Source organism: Python bivittatus, unplaced genomic scaffold (genome assembly GCF_059951505.1).
Source record: "Python bivittatus isolate LINGU-HERP-01145 unplaced genomic scaffold, Pbiv_v1 ctg000320_np1212, whole genome shotgun sequence".
NCBI lineage: Eukaryota > Metazoa > Chordata > Lepidosauria > Squamata > Pythonidae > Python > Python bivittatus.
This window is the reverse complement of record NW_028277052.1, coordinates 8,001,615-8,017,505: the sequence shown is the minus strand read 5'-3', so window position 1 is coordinate 8,017,505 and position 15,891 is coordinate 8,001,615. Positions and strand designations below refer to the sequence as shown.

The window sequence follows — 15,891 nt, the reverse complement described above, 5'->3', positions numbered from 1 at the left end:
AGTATCGATTCCATAGTTTACCAGGTAAATATATCAAAGGGACAAGAAAAAGGAAAGAAAATTGGTTAGGAAATGGTTTTTTTCTACCTCTTTCTTGGTCATATGAAATTACCAGGGGAAACCTGTAATTGTGGTAGAGCATCTGAAGGTATCCTAGATTCAGGCTGTGGCATCTTCAGTTAAAAAGATGCTAGTTGTGAGAAAGTTCTCTAAGTGAAATCCTAGAGCATCACTGGTGCTATCTTGGGCTAGATGAACAAATCATCTGAACTAATAGAAATTTACTTCTCATATGAGATTATTGCATCAGGTGTTTCCTGACTATGCGTATTATGGGTTGCCAGTGAGGCAATTGAGGGAAAAATGCATAATACAATGATGACTTGTTATGTGTTCTCTTACCCTAGTTTTACAAATGCATGAAGCATAAGCTGATATAGCCCTCTTAAATCACACATAGCCCAATCCCAAGAAAAACAGTGGAATAGAAATATGTGTATCAAGAGATGCCATCAGGGTATTGAATAACCTATAAAATTACAAACAGAGACTCAGACTTTTCCTGGCTGTGCCACTGATTGAATGTTGTATCTTTGGGCAAATCTCTTTCTCTTCTTGATACACCACAGATAGAGACTTTACAGATGTTTGTCACAATGTAAGCTCCTCAGTATCCTGGCTAGTTAACCTATCCCTTCTTGGATGTATCATTTCAGAATGCAGCTCTCCAGCACTTATTCATCCGAAAATCATTTCGTCCTTTCAAATGCTTGCATTGCGGCAAGGCATTCCGTGACAAAGACAAATTAGACCAGCATTTAAGGTTCCATGGACGGGAAGGAAATTGTCCTTTGACCTGTGACATCTGCAACAAGGGCTTCATTAATAGCAATGCCCTGGAAAGTCATATGAAGTTTCATCTGGACCAGAAGACTTACTCTTGTATTTTCTGCCCTGAGTCCTTTGACCGTTTAGACTTGCTGAAAGATCATGTGGCAATCCACATTAATGATGGCTATTTCACTTGTCCTACCTGTAAAAAACGCTTTCCGGATTTTATCCAGGTGAGTTTGGTAGAGGATCAATAATAATGTCATTTACGTGCTATTCGGTGCTATTTGTTCCCTTAGGCTTGAATCTGCAACAAGGCCACAGTTATTAAGCTACGCATTCTTTTCCTTCTAATGAGATCATTTCCACATGGGAAAAATTGTATGCATATAATTTTTGAAACAGACTTGGGTATTTTCTTTCTCTATGTGCAGGAGTTAAACTTACAGGTAGTCCTTGGGTTATGATGGAAATTGGGACTGGAATTGCTGTTGCTAAGCAACGCGGTTGTATAGTGTGATGTCATGTGACTGCATTGCTTAGCAACAGCAGTCCCGGGTGCCATCATTAAATGAGGTCATCACGTGACTGTGACTTCCAATTTCCTGCTGGCTTCCCCATTGACTTTGCTTGTGGGAAGCTGGATGGGAATGTTGGAAATCATGATCATGTAACCATGGCTCACTGCAATGTCATAATCATGAGCTAGGTGCCAAATGCCTGGATTGCAATCACGTGACCGTGGGGATGCTGCAACAGCCAGAATTCCGAGGACTCATTGTAAGTCTCCCTCATTCAGCACTGTCGCAAGTTTGTTTGAACAGTCACTGAACAAATGGTCATAACCTGAGAACCACCTGTAATTAGTTGTTTGGGGGAGGTAGTCTGTTGTACAGACCTAGATATAATTCAGGGTAATGTATGAATTTAGTCAGTAGGTTCATTTGGTAACCAAATTAAGCACGTTATGTGAACTCAGCCATTGAATCTTTTGTTTTATACTCCTGTTTCCCAAACACATGTAGAATTGACTTTCTACTTCATCCTAATTGAGGTGGCTGAAGCCATTGGGAACAAGATGAAATTTATTCTGGGCTGGTGGGCCTTTCCTTTCTTAACACATCTATTAATGTTCAGCTATTAGTACAATAAAAATGTTCCTCTTACAAAAGAAGCCTTGATCTGCTTACAAGACCCAGCTACAAAGCATGAGAAGTTGTCTAGATCTGTTTTTAACAAAGTCGCATTATTTCCAAAAGAAAAAGGGGAAGAATTATTCTGTTGCTGTGTCCCCACCACTCTTTTTAATCAGCACATCCAGTGCTTTCATACTCCCCTTCTCCTTTACAATGTTAAGACATGGCATTTATTTGGAGCAGGACAGGACAGGACAGCACTCAATTTATTATTGCTTATCTAGACCGTGGTTTTCTAAATGTATCAAGATTTATTCCATTCTTGTCTGGAGACTTATTCTGCTCAAAAAAAGAAATGTTAGCAATCTCAGCAGTACCGTGTGCTGCAAATGGTAAAGTCCTGTGTGGAATTAAGACTAAGACCACGTAAGACTATGATTAAGAAAGAGATTTTGACTAAGTGGAATTCAGGAATGTTTTGTTTTGCGTTTTCCTGTTGACTGTTTTCACCAGGTGAAAAAGCACGTGCGCAGCTTCCATTCAGAAAAGATTTACCAGTGTACAGAATGTGATAAGGCTTTCTGCCGACCTGACAAGCTGCGACTTCACATGTTGCGACACTCAGATCGCAAGGACTTCCTGTGCTCGACCTGCGGCAAACAGTTTAAGGTAATGCAGCCTACAGGTTCTTCTATGCTGGAAGCAATAATAGACTGACAGGGTTGCCAAGGCTGTCTGTTCAGAAAAGAAGCAATCTGCCAACATCTAAGTCATGCTGAATTTGGCACTAATCAATCCATGGCATGCGCCTTTTACGTGATGCATATGCACAAGCGTGTGGGTTGTGCTTTGCTTCAGCAGCTTGTGAGCAAATGGCTTATTGTGATGGAAAGCCACATTTACAATACATTGCAGATAAGTGAGTCAACAGTGTGAAGACTCCAATGGAAGGCACAAGTCCCAAACCTATTTGTGGTGCACTCTTAAGATTCTTGCTATGAGATTAGACCAGGAATGGGAAATTTCTGGCCCTCCTCATATGGCTGGATTTCAGTGACCAACAGCCTTGTGAAACATGGACAAAGATGTAGGATTCTGGAAACTGCATTTCTGCAATATCCAAAATACCATAGATTGATATTTTCTAAATTAGAGACTTACTAGCAGTGAACCGAAATTTGCAAAGTAAGTATTTGCTATAAATTGTAATACTTTTTGAGATTTTCTACACAACCCCCTACAATCATAATCAACTTATATTCCTTAATGCTTAATATGAATCTGAATATACCTTAATTTATCATAAGTGTCCTTAATGCTGGAAGGATCCCAGTAGTAAAGAGTCCCTTTCTTTAATATTTTTGTGAGCACTGCAGATCAACTGATGAAATTTTGTATCTGTCACCTAACAAATTCAACTGAAGTTTTAGCAGATATATTTTCTTCCTTTTATTCATGATTAATCTGCTTTAGAGGCCAACTTTTACATTTTCTATTTGACGATGTATTTAATGTCTCTACTCATTGTTCTGTCTAATTATTTTGATCTCTCCCCCATCCCCCACCCCCAGAGGAAGGACAAGCTGAGAGAGCACATGCAGAGAATGCACAATCCAGAAAGGGAAGCTAAGAAAGCTGACCGCATTAGTCGCTCCAAAACATTCAAGCCTCGGATCGCCTCTACCGATTATGAGAGTTTCATGTTCAAGTGTCGCTTGTGTATGATGGGTTTCCGAAGACGAGGCATGCTGGTTAGTTAGATATTCCAGACTCCTCAAAATCCTAGCCTATGGACCTCCGCTAATTAGACACCATTTTATAGATGTGTCTGTTCTGTGTGAGCTTGAAGTTTTTTTTAAAAAAATTCATAGATATACTCAGAGCACAATCTCCAGTGCTAAGGCTGCATGCAGAACCAAGTTCTTTTTTTTTTGTTCAAGAGGCGCCTCGAAAGTGGACCTTTGTTTTCTTCTGTTGTCATCAGGAAACAACCTTACTCTGCCATGCTACGCTGTACCCCTTGGCCATCCCATATTTGGAGCAAGGATTATAGGAATATCAAGCAAAATGGCATTCTTGCAGAAACACCTTTTGTTCTTTCTCTTCAGTATTGCTTATATGAATTTATTGCACCTGTCCTACCATCCCTCCAAGGAATATTGGAGTTTCTTCTGTATTATTCTGACAACCATCCTGTGAGAATGGTTAGATTTAAGAGGAGGACCATTACAAGGCTTATCCCCTCAGATGAACAAGGATTGGAACTTTGGTTCTCGAGATCCTGGTACAATATCCTATCTGGCACCATGCTATTTATTAAAGTTAGGCTCTCTCTGCCTGAAAAACAAGCCGCTGCTTGAGCTATAAATGAAGAGCAACTATTAATAGTAAATGGGTGATGTGAATAGATTCACAAAAGGCTGAAAACAGCCATGAGTTCATCCTATTCATCAAATACATAAGAGGCCCAGAAAAATCCTGATTGTGCCTAATAAATGAAGGATTATATGTTTAGCCTTAAATCATTAAATGCCCACAGTTCATACTGTTCTGTTGCTGCTTGTATTTTGCTGACAGCTGAATGGGGATAAAACAGATGTGAAGTGGGTAGGCCTGCATCAGCTCCATGAGCAGGGGAGGGATGGTTTTCCTTTGTATTTTTTTAAAGGAGATTTTTTAAATTTTATTTTCTTCTGTTGGCTTTTAAAAATCATCACTGTAGTATTTATTCCAGTGTATTTATATATTCCTTGCCTTAAAAAGGTAGCCAAAAATTTGATAGATTTTCAACACCGGTGTGTCTGACCCTCCAAACCACATTCAGAACAGACTCCATTTAATGACTCCTTGATATTCAATTCTATGTTAACTGTTGTCTGGGAATTGCCATCTTTGTAATAGATGGATACACTTCTCTATAGGTCTGTATCTGGGTCTTCTTGCTTTAGGACTCCTAGATCTCTACACCTTATTATTGCAAGGAAGTAAATATAGGAGATCCGTGTCTTTGTTGTAATTTAAAGCCATGGTTCGGTTTGTGGTTCTAATGCTTTTTAAAAGAGGTGCTTTCCTTTTTCTTCTTAGGTGAATCATTTATCGAAGAGACATCCTGATATGAAAATAGAAGAGGTGCCAGAGCTAACACTGCCTATCATCAAGCCTAACAGAGATTATTTTTGTCAGTACTGTGATAAGGTATGAAATGACTTGCTGTATACATGGAATTAAATGTTTGTAACAGATCTACGGATTTTCCCCCTTCAGACTGATTTATTATTTGCTCAGAGGACCCAAAAAAAGAGTTTCTAGGACACTAAAAAAAAAAAGAGCTCTGAAAGAAGATAAATCTAAGTCTCAGCTGAAAGCATGTATCTAACCCCTGAGAATCCAAATTGCACTTTTCTTGGAAGATATACTGGAGTGCTTTAAAGATTGAGAGAACTGCTGTATAGAATGAGAGGGAACTGCATTATATAAGGCATACTGTATGGTCTCCTTTGTTTTTCATTTGCAATTTCTAAGATATGATTTTTAAAAAAATTAACATCAAAAATCTTTGGCTGCTATACAGATCCAGGCTAACGAATGAAGCTATCATACTGTAATGAAATGCATCATTCAAATATGTTTCTGCAATCTAGTCAAAGAATAGTAAAATGGCAATGGATGACACTGTAACACTAAAATGCCTCTTATGTGTCATCTTATATAAAACTGCACATACAGTATCTTAGTCCAAGAAAAGTATTATCCATATTCACTTAGAAGGTTTTCATGTCATTCTTGGGCTCAAATATTCAAATGTTTGACTTGATATATTCATAAAGCAAAGATTTTGCGGCATCCCTTTGATACATCCTTTGATGCATTAAAACTGCTAGAGAGAATGAATGCCGTTCCCTTTTTCATGAATATCCTTATCCTTATTCATGAAATCCCTGTTATTATATTATGTTATATTAAAACCCCTGTCATATTTTGATTCTTAAGACACTCCCTGGCTTCATGCTAGTCACTGCATTTCTCTTAGTTTATCTGAGATACTTAGTTTGCTATCTAATCATCATAAAGTGAAATAAGATCCCTGTATACTTTGGTCACCAGAAGCAGTCTAATTATTTTACTGTTTCTGGGTATGCTGCAAGCCCCTAAATAAATTCTGTATTGCAAGATTTTATCTCCCAGAGTTTTACATAGGTTAACAAGTTTTTACCATTACCTTTCCTTTCCATTCCTAGAGTAGGATATAAGTAAATTAATTATTCTGTTAATATCTGTTTTCTTCTTATTCTTACATGGGATTTGACTGTGAATTTCTGACTTCCTTTCTCACTTGCCCAGCCACCTAGATTCACCTGTTTGTGCCTCCCCACCTCCATCTAAAGGGGGGATACGTAAAAAGGAAACAGCCCCACCCAGAGGTTGCAATTGATTGGTATTTCTTCCAAGACAGTTAACTTATTTCGACCTATAGATGTTTCTCATGACAAGAGAAAGAGATGATGAAGTGATGATAGAAATCTATGAATTAGATAGAAATGGGCAGAAATGGCCTCTTTCACAAAGCAGTTGTGGCACAGATATGGATACAAACCAGAACTAGTGTGACAGCACCTCTGTATTAATTAAGGCAGAGAAAAAAGGTGAGATCTTGTGTTATGATGAGAAATACCACCCCAAAACTCATTATTTTCTCACTACTTCCTAGCTTCCTGACACATTTACCTATGTAAACACAGAAACAAGCAAACAATACATGTGTTTCTAAGCTGCCATGTAAAAGCTGGTGGAAGTAGAAATTGTTCTACAAGGGTCTCCAGTTGGGTGGGTGGCTGACACATGACAGTTTTAAGGGCAGTGCCTAGGGTCATTAATTCCTCTTTCTTTTATAGGTTTATAAGAGTGCCAGCAAACGGAAGGCCCACATTTTGAAAAATCACCCAGGTGCAGAACTTCCTCCCAGTATCCGAAAGTTACGTCCAGCAGGCCCAGGAGAGCCAGATCCAATGCTGAGTACACACACCCAGCTGACTGGAACAATAGCCACACCACCAGTTTGTTGCCCTCATTGTTCCAAGCAGTACAGCAGTAAGGTATGACAGATCTATCCTTAACATCCAGATATTTTCATGTACATATTTCACCCTAGCTGTTTTTATTTCTGTAGCAGCTGCATATATTTGTATAACAGGGGTGTTCATTGGATATCCACTTCTGTTTTTTATTAGGTTATAGCTGAGTATATACTTAGCAATGTCCTTTTTGAGGTATTACTGTAATTTCCTCCCATTGAATAGTCTCATGTTCTGAAAATATAACGACCTCATTTAAAGTGGCCCATTCCGGTCCATCTAAGTTCACTTAATCCTAAAATATCTCATACACACACACACACACACACATGTACACATACATTTATTTTTTATTTATTTATTTAATTAATTAAAGCAATTGATATGGCTGCCCAACTCACTAACTGTGACTCTGGGCGGCTTACAGAAATAAGGCCCCAGATACAAACCCACTACCCCTCCACCCCCCTGGCAACAGCAGTACATTCAAACAAACCACTGGATGGGCTCCATACCATGTGCTTCATTTCTACCTGGTCTTCCATGGCTTACACTTCTCACATTTCATATTCAAGATGTATGCATCCTTGCAAAATTAGGAATTCTTTCAATGTTAATATCATCCACAACTAGACTTCCTTGTGAGCTTGGACCTTCCATATTACCGCTTCCCCATCTACTCGCTGAAGTTGTATAGCCTCCTCTGGTAATTAAAGGAGCGCTTTTTGGCTGGGATCCTATTATTTAGGCAGTTTTACAGCCCTGTCCGTACTGTTTTGTGGACCACAGTAGAGAAGTGGCTGCCTGCTCCTGAATTTAATAATGGAGCTCTTTCTCACAGCGTTGGAACTGGCTTTAGAGGTTTATTTATTTAACGCTATTTATAACCTGCCCCAGTCCTAAGGATCTCTAGGTAGCAAACAACAAACACAGAAAATACCAAGACAGACAATAAAACAATTGATAGAATCAAGAAAGGCAACTATAAAACGTTTCCTGTGATGGGTACCCGCATTCAACTAGGGCCAAAGTCTTGTTGAAATATCACAGTTTTTCACCTGCTTGCTCAATTCAGAAGGGCCAATCTACCTCTGGGAAAAGTACTTCAGGGTGCGGGGCTACCACAGAGAAGGCCTATCACCTAGTCATGCCTTGTGCACTTCTTAAAGCGGGAGGACAGATTCTCAGCAGCCTCTCTGTAGACGTTTGGACTGGATGGACTCACTCGGTCCTGGCAAGATGATGCCTGAGCATCTTGAGACTCAGTCTTTGTAAAAGAATTTTCCAAGTTTGTTGTGCTGAGCTGAGATGCCAAGACTTCATGTCAGGGTAGAAGAAGCAGTAACTTGCATTGTGCTCCATGCTATGGATTGTTGACTATATTTTGGCCTGACTAATGAAGATGTCTGCAGTCAAAGCTGATATTCTGATCATCTTATAGTTTTCTTTTTTTGCACCTCTACACAGACCAAGATGGTGCAACATATTCGCAAGAAGCACCCGGAATATCCTCAGATCCCAACGAACACAATACATGTGCCACTGACAACAGCAGTAATTAGTGCCGCTCCTGCTGTTCTAACCGCTGACAGCACTTCGGGGGAGACCGTTGTGGTAATAATTCAGGGATATTCAATATTCAGAATATCTGATGAAGTAAAACAGCCAGAAAGGGCCAAAAGGTTATGGCTTAGTTTATTCAGATTGAGAGATGCTATTATGTATAACTGCCACTTAAAATGTATAATGATCTTCATCTGCCTGTTTCCCCTTTGTCAAGACATCAGATTTGCTGACTCAAGCAATGACGGAACTGTCACAGACTCTGACCACGGACTACCGAACCCCCCAGGGTGATTTTCCACGTATTCAGTATATCCCTGTATCACAATCCACAGCTGGTTTGCAACAGCCCCAACATATACAGTTGCAGGTTGTGCAAGTGGCTCAGGTAAGTTCTGTTTGAGTTGCGTTTAGATGTCCTAGATGGCAGGGGCTGGCTTGGGACAGCAGTGGCACTGAGCATCTCAGGAAGCAGGGATTATATAAAACTGAGCTAAATAATGTATGAATGGCAGTCATTCCCAGGGATGCCATGAAAGTGTTAGTCCGGGATCTGGATGGGGCAGGAGAAGCTTAGATTGAATCCAACCAGGACACAAGTTGCTAAGTGGCAGTAAGTATCTAATAACACCAGCCTTGGTAGTTACTTGGGATGGGGTTGTACTTCCCACAGAGAAAGTAGTTTGTGACCTGAGAGTCCTTCTAAACTCTTAGCTCCTGCTCAAGAAGCAGGTGGTAGATGTGGTGAGGGAGGCCTTCACCAGCACTAGCTGTGTGCCAGTTATATGTCTATCTGGACTAGGATGGCCTGATTGCCACCCAACTGGACTACTGCAAAAAGGTCTACGTGGGAGCCTTTAGAGATTATCAGAAGCTGCAGCAAGATTGCTGGTGAGACAACTTCAGCAGAGTAGAGTAACATTTATATCAAAGTCACTGCACTGGTTACCAGTAGGCTTCTGGGCCCAATTCAAAGGTCTGGTTGTTACCAGAGGAACGGCAAATTGTCAATTGTTTAGTTAATTCTATGTTTATCATCATTTGAATATTCTTTCTTTCGGGGAGCAAAATCACTTAGGCCTTTTGTAAGATTCCTAGAAGTACATGAGCCTTTACTATATTCAAGCCATTGGCCCTCCAGCCACACTACTTACTATCTGTCTTGATCGGCAGCATATTGCAAAAGTATCACAGGGGTATTGTTAGTTAAGAACCCCTTAGCAAGAGATGCCAAAAGTTGAAGCTAGGCCTTTGAGAATGTAAGACTATTCCCTGCCATTGACTGATGGTTTCTCCCTATCGTGTAGATTACACTTGGAAACAAGATGTTGCAGCAGGCTGATTCTTCTTTGTTCTTTTGGGCAATTCATCCCAAGAGAACAGAATTTTGCAGAAAGAATGATCCTGGTCAACTTTTAAGACTTATACCACTGTAACCACAATTCTAAAGTAGGCTTGGACTTTACATGTTTTCTCCTGATTCCCAGGCTACCTCACCTCATCAGACCCAGCATTCCACAGTGGATGTTGGTCAGTTACACGATCCTCAGTCATACACACAGCATGCTATCCAAGTGCAGCATATCCAGGTCACTGAACCAACCTCTGCAGCCCCATCATCTTCACAGGTAGGTCATGTAGTCATGTAAAGAATATACATGTTACTTTCAGATGCATGTACAGTTCAAGGCGGCAGATAAGATTGTCGCTAAAGGTACCAATGAAATAGCTCAAAGTGCTGTGCACAAAATGTGCTCACTTTTATTATTTTGGAGATGATAAAGTGTTATTTCTGCATTCCAGTAGGTGGTGTGATGAAATAGAACACAGAATCTTGACCCTAAATTCCTGCTTATTGAGAAATATTCTAGCCAACTTTAGATGTTTTTGTGTGCACTAAAAGGTTTTGGTCACTTGTAGTCAAAGTTACTTTGATAAGAAATGAAATGGTTGTTTGGGGCCTTGAAATCTTACTTTTCAGTCATTCTTTTCAGCAGAAGAGCATGAAATAAAATGCTATAAATGAATGAATGAACATGTTATATTTTATTGGTTGAAAAGCTCTGAGTGACAGATGGGTCTTTTAGACCAATAACTTGTAATTCCTGGAATGCCTTTCCTTTGTTACTACAGGTGGGTAGTCAGCCCTTAAGTCCTTCTTCCCAACCTTCTCAGCAGGAACTCAGCCCTTCCCAGATACAGACAACTCCCTCATCGCAAAATCCATCACAGCCAGGTTCTTCAGTCCAGCAAGCCTATCTCCCCAACACGTGGAACTCATTTCGCACCTATCGTATGTACCAAATATGGTCCATTATGCTGTTTTGCTTTAAAACCATCTACATCTCATTCCCACTTTCTGAGCTATGATTTGATAAAACTATTGTTGAAACCATCTGAAGAGAAACAAAACTTCTCACGTTTCTTCATACTTTATGCAAAATCTCCTTTTTCCAGCTTTGGGCTATACCCTTGCAATTTCACTCACCTTATCCACAGGCCAGTTTTGAATTTAATTGTGCTGCTCTTTGAATAGAGTATTATTTAACCAAAATACTTATCTTGTCCCGTATCTTGAACAAACAGAGTTAAGTACAATTTATATTGCTGAGAGGATAGAAGTGGCATGTGCCCCCCCGCCTTACATGTATTCAGTCTTTGAGCAAAAATGCTTTTTACTTCTCCAGAATGTTCTTCTTTCCTTTTATATCTTTTGGCATAATTGATGTTTTCAGGCTTCCCTAAAAACAAGCAGCCATCTTATTTTTGTTCTTATTTTTGTTCCCATGCCATGTTCTGATTTGTTCTGATGTTACTTACATAAGCCACTTGGTTTTTACCTGGACCTGAACAATTACAACAGTTTGTATGCTAAAACTGAACTATTTTGACTGGTTACTTCTTTTTGTTTTAATATCAGTCTTTTGTTATCTTTTGTGAACTTTCAAATGAAGGCAAGTGATTGGCCACACAAAATGTAAACAATCAAATCTTCGGTAACATTGATGTAAACTCTAAAGGGTGAAGTTATGGGATAAGTTGGGACTTGTGCAAGTTTTAGATAGAATTGTAAAGTTGGAAGAGGCCACTTAGGCTATTAACTCCAGTTCTACGCTCCATAGAGGAAGCCATATTAAAGCACCCCTGACAGATGGTAACAGATACAAGCTACCAGGTTGGGAAGGAGTCATGCAGATGTAGAGGACTAGAACTGCCATAATTTACAGTCAGCATGGAAATAACAGAAGTTGTAGTATGACTATGCCAGCTGAGGAAGCATGACCTACAAAGGTGATAAGCACCGGACTAATAACCCATGGTCTAATTATCTGGTTTCCTGATGTTTCACCAGCAACTGTGGCTGGTATCTTCAGAGGTAAAAGTGATCTGTGAACTGCAGAGCAGATCCCTTTCACCTCTGAAGATGCCAGCCACAGCTGCTGGCGTAACGTCAGGATAACAGATAATTAAACCATGGCCTATTAGCCTGGAAGCTCACCAGCACTGGGTTGACACTAGCTGTGAAAGCCTGCATTGATATACTGTGGCCTACAAAGTGAACTTCTATGGGCTACAATTAATTCCCAAGCCTTCCTTTGGCCTATCGACCTTCCGTCTTGTTAGAGATAACGAATGAGATTCCCTCATCTTTTTTCCCAGCCTCCGAGATTCAGATGATGACTATTCCCCAGGGCCAGTATGTGATTGCAGAGACAGCTGTAGGTCCTCCTGTCACAACAGTGACCACAGGGCAAGTCAAAGCAGTTGCCCAGGTAAGAAGCAAAATGGCAACCCTGACTGAAATGATTAAATATGCCAAGGCTTTTGAATATCGGCAACATGTCTTCAGCTCCAAATTATGCATGCTTTAATAAGAGATGGGCAAACAAAGGATTTATTTCAAAGCTCCTGCTAGGGGATTGTTTGAAGTAACCCATTGTATGGCATGTTAACTGAAGGCTTTTAAAAAAGGAGAGAAAAATGTGAAAAGCGAGAGTGAGCTTATGTGCATTTCTTTTCCTCTAGACGCATTATGTGATCGCTGAAGGTCAGCCCGAGCTGGATGTCAAGCCAAACCTGTCTCTTTCTAGCAGTGTGGAAGTTGATTTATCTCAGCCACCTGCACATTCCGACTCTTTGGAATCGCAAACAGCCAGCGAGCAGCAAACCACACAGTACATTATCACGGCCACCAGCAACGCTAACGGCGTCGGTGATGTGCACATTGAAAAGCCATGAACTGGGTTTGCAACAAAGAATGACATCCAGTGCGATTAGTGACATTTTAAATCATAACCCCAAATATTTGTATACCTTGAAGTTCTACCTTATCTGCTGGGGCTTTGCAGAACTTCATGACACCTAAGCAATTCATTCAGGAATCTTTGCAGGACGCCCCCTTCTTCTGGAGTTGTTAAACAAAACATGATAAAAGGAAATGGAAACTAAGCCTCTTCTAGACCTCCCCCTGATTTTTTTCCCCCCAATCGTGGAAAGATTTGCAGCAGTGGAAGAAAGGTTTGCTGAGCACATCACCACTGGCAGAATATATCTTATGTACATTTCAGTTGCTTACATTTCTTTTGGCTTTTTTTTTTTTTTACTAAGTAGCCTGTGAAGAGAATATACCAGCTTGAAAAGGAAATAAATAAATAAATAAATTGCCTGGAACTAAGACTCAATTACAAGCCCTTATTTCCCGCAGTTCATATGACAGAGAAGGCAATGAAGCTGTGAAGCTGTGCAGAAGCAGTTAAATTATTAATTAGGTTATTGGTATTGTTTTAATACCCTGTGTTTACATGCCATCTGCACTGCCCAGATACTCAATTCCAAGGAGTTTGAAGGAAGCCTTCTTGGATCCCCCATAAGCCTAATCAAATCAGAGGAGTATAAACACAGAGTTTGAGGCTTCATGTCTTTGATTGTGTTCTCTTTATGTAAGAGGGATTGTTCCTTTTCTCTGCAAATCCAATAAAACGTCTTGGAGATGTTTTAATGCCTGTGGTGGCTTTCAGTCTGTTGATTAATGATGTGTGTGAGAAGAGGATGGATGAAACTTGTTTATTAAGGGGTTCCTTTGAAAGCTCCTCCTAATTCCGTGGCTACCATAAAGAGATTCTTTAGTGTTGGAAAATAAGCTCTACCTCTTTCCTTTCTGTGTATCTGGAGATGTTGCTCTGCTGCAGCTTCAGATCTTATGTTTTTTTTTTCCTGCTAACCCTTTGCTATAAGCTGGATGAAAAAAAAGTTGCCCATTTCTGTGGCCTGTTCCATGAACTGAATGCTCTTTTTTCCACTAGGGAAATCACTGACATAGATGGTAAATCAATCTTATAAGACAATACAAAAACTGTTTCAAAAGATGGCTGGATATAATGAGGCAACCAATAACACCCTATGCAAATAAGATTTATTATTCAGATACACAAGACAGCAGGCTTCTCACTCATTGTACTGTGGTTTGTGCTGCAGGAAACATACTGAGGGGGAGAAGAATACAATTCACTGTTGGATAAATGGCAGACCTTTCTTGAAGGTAGTTTCTTTGAGTGCTGTTCCTATTCAAACTTACAACATATGTTTATTTAACACCAAGTGGGAAAAATCATTTTTTCTGTTGCTTTGCTAAAGAGATCAGGAGTGCAGTTTTCTTACTGAAAGATATATCCTAAATCGCTATTAATCCCCTGGCATTTCTTCTTGGGACGCTATTGTGAACTACAATACGTTTATTCCAAGCCCTAAATGTATTTTCTCCAACGCTTTGTGGTGTAATAAATGGTGTATGACACAGAGCAGCTTTATCCTTTCATTCAAAGGAGTCAATTCATTTAAATAGGAATAGAAGCAGTGCAGACATGGTCAAACAGACTGCTCCAAAATGTGCTTGACAATGCCAACTGTAAATTAATTCCAGTGAGAGAACATTGTAGAATAGAAACTGGATCAGAGAGGAAGAGGTAGACCTTCCTTCAAGTGGCAATGCTTCTACCTTACTTTGTACCTCAGGCTCCTTTATTATTATTTGTTTATCCACTCTAGAAACAGAGACAATTTGCATTACTGTAATCATTTTATATGCTTTGTAATTAGTAATGTGCAAAGTTTCAATGCATTCATTCATTCATTCATTCATTCATTCATTCATTCATTCATTCAGTTTATATAGCCGCCCATCTCAGACCAGTGACTCTGGGCGGCTAACAATAATAAAAACAATCAAATACTTAAAACAATACAGAAAATTAAATATAAATACAGCCAAGAGATCTTTAAAAACTGTCAGTGTCAGCACAACCATGAAACAGGGCCCTTAGCACACTTGGGGCCCCAGGCACAAAGCCAGGTCTTCAAGGCCTTCCGAAAAGCCAAAAGGGTCAGGGGCATTCTAATCTCAGGAGGGAAGATGTTCCAGAGGGCAGGCGCCACAGCGGAAGAGGCACGTCTCCTGGTCCCCGCCAGCCGACATTGCTTGGATGACGGGACCCGGAGCAGGCCCATCCTGCTGGACTGGATTGGACGGGCAGAAACAACTGGGGAAAGACGGTCCCTAAAGTAACCTGGTCCCAAGCCATGAAGGGCTTTAAAAGTGACAACCGGCACCTTGAATTGCACCCGGAAACACACCGGCAACCAGCGCAGCTCCCGAAGCAGTGGTGTTCCCTGTGCCGAGTAGCCGACACTATTTACAACCCGGGCAGCTGCATTCTGTACCAGCTGAAGCTTCCGAATGCTCTTCAAGGGCAGCCCCACGTAGAGCGCATTGCAATAGCCCAAGAGACTTTAAATGGTTCAAACCTCCCTGCATATTGACAAAGTGGCCTGATCTTGCGAGGTGCTAGCATAAATGAAGATACAATCATGAATAAGTAGAAAGCACTTAAAAACAGAAACACACACAGAGAATTCAGGTTGGTTACGAAACTGCTTCTGGGATTTCCAGAAAGCGAAAACTTGTACTTTACACCAAGGCAACACTTTCACAAAGTTGCCAGCAAGTAATTGAGAGTTACTGGCTATTGTAACTGAACAGGTTATGATGATGAACATCTGGGCCACAGATGGTTAAATTCTGCTCATAGAAGGGGGCGACGGCAAACCACCTCCGAAATGTTGCCTAGAAATCCGCAGGGACTGGTCCGGGAGTCCACACGGAATACAAACGGGTGTCCTTTGATCCTCCGCCCCCAAAGGAAAAGGATCTTTACTTCTTTAGCTGGCCAGTTCACGCCCCAGAAGGGGGCTGACGAAACTAATTTACGCTGAGCATTCTTGTCTCTTTCCAT

The 15,891-nt window shown here is 40.4% G+C and overlaps 1 protein-coding gene across 4 annotated transcripts in view; it reads left to right on the top strand.

Annotated features, from left to right (window-relative positions):
- Window positions 1-13,601, top strand: part of PRDM10 (PR/SET domain 10) — a 48,116-nt gene extending 34,515 nt beyond the window's left edge. For all 4 annotated transcript variants that reach the window (XM_007437825.4, XM_088139038.1, XM_088139039.1 and 1 more), the window contains 11 exons: window positions 717-1,064; window positions 2,481-2,636; window positions 3,539-3,718; window positions 5,052-5,162; window positions 6,860-7,060; window positions 8,507-8,653; window positions 8,820-8,990; window positions 10,090-10,230; window positions 10,736-10,895; window positions 12,263-12,375; window positions 12,629-13,601. In XM_007437825.4, the coding sequence (XP_007437887.1) occupies window positions 717-1,064; window positions 2,481-2,636; window positions 3,539-3,718; window positions 5,052-5,162; window positions 6,860-7,060; window positions 8,507-8,653; window positions 8,820-8,990; window positions 10,090-10,230; window positions 10,736-10,895; window positions 12,263-12,375; window positions 12,629-12,841 (1,941 nt within the window). In that variant the 3' untranslated portion in view covers window positions 12,842-13,601. The remainder of the gene's footprint in view (window positions 1-716; window positions 1,065-2,480; window positions 2,637-3,538; window positions 3,719-5,051; window positions 5,163-6,859; window positions 7,061-8,506; window positions 8,654-8,819; window positions 8,991-10,089; window positions 10,231-10,735; window positions 10,896-12,262; window positions 12,376-12,628) is intronic.
- Window positions 13,602-15,891: the final 2,290 nt, after the last annotated feature.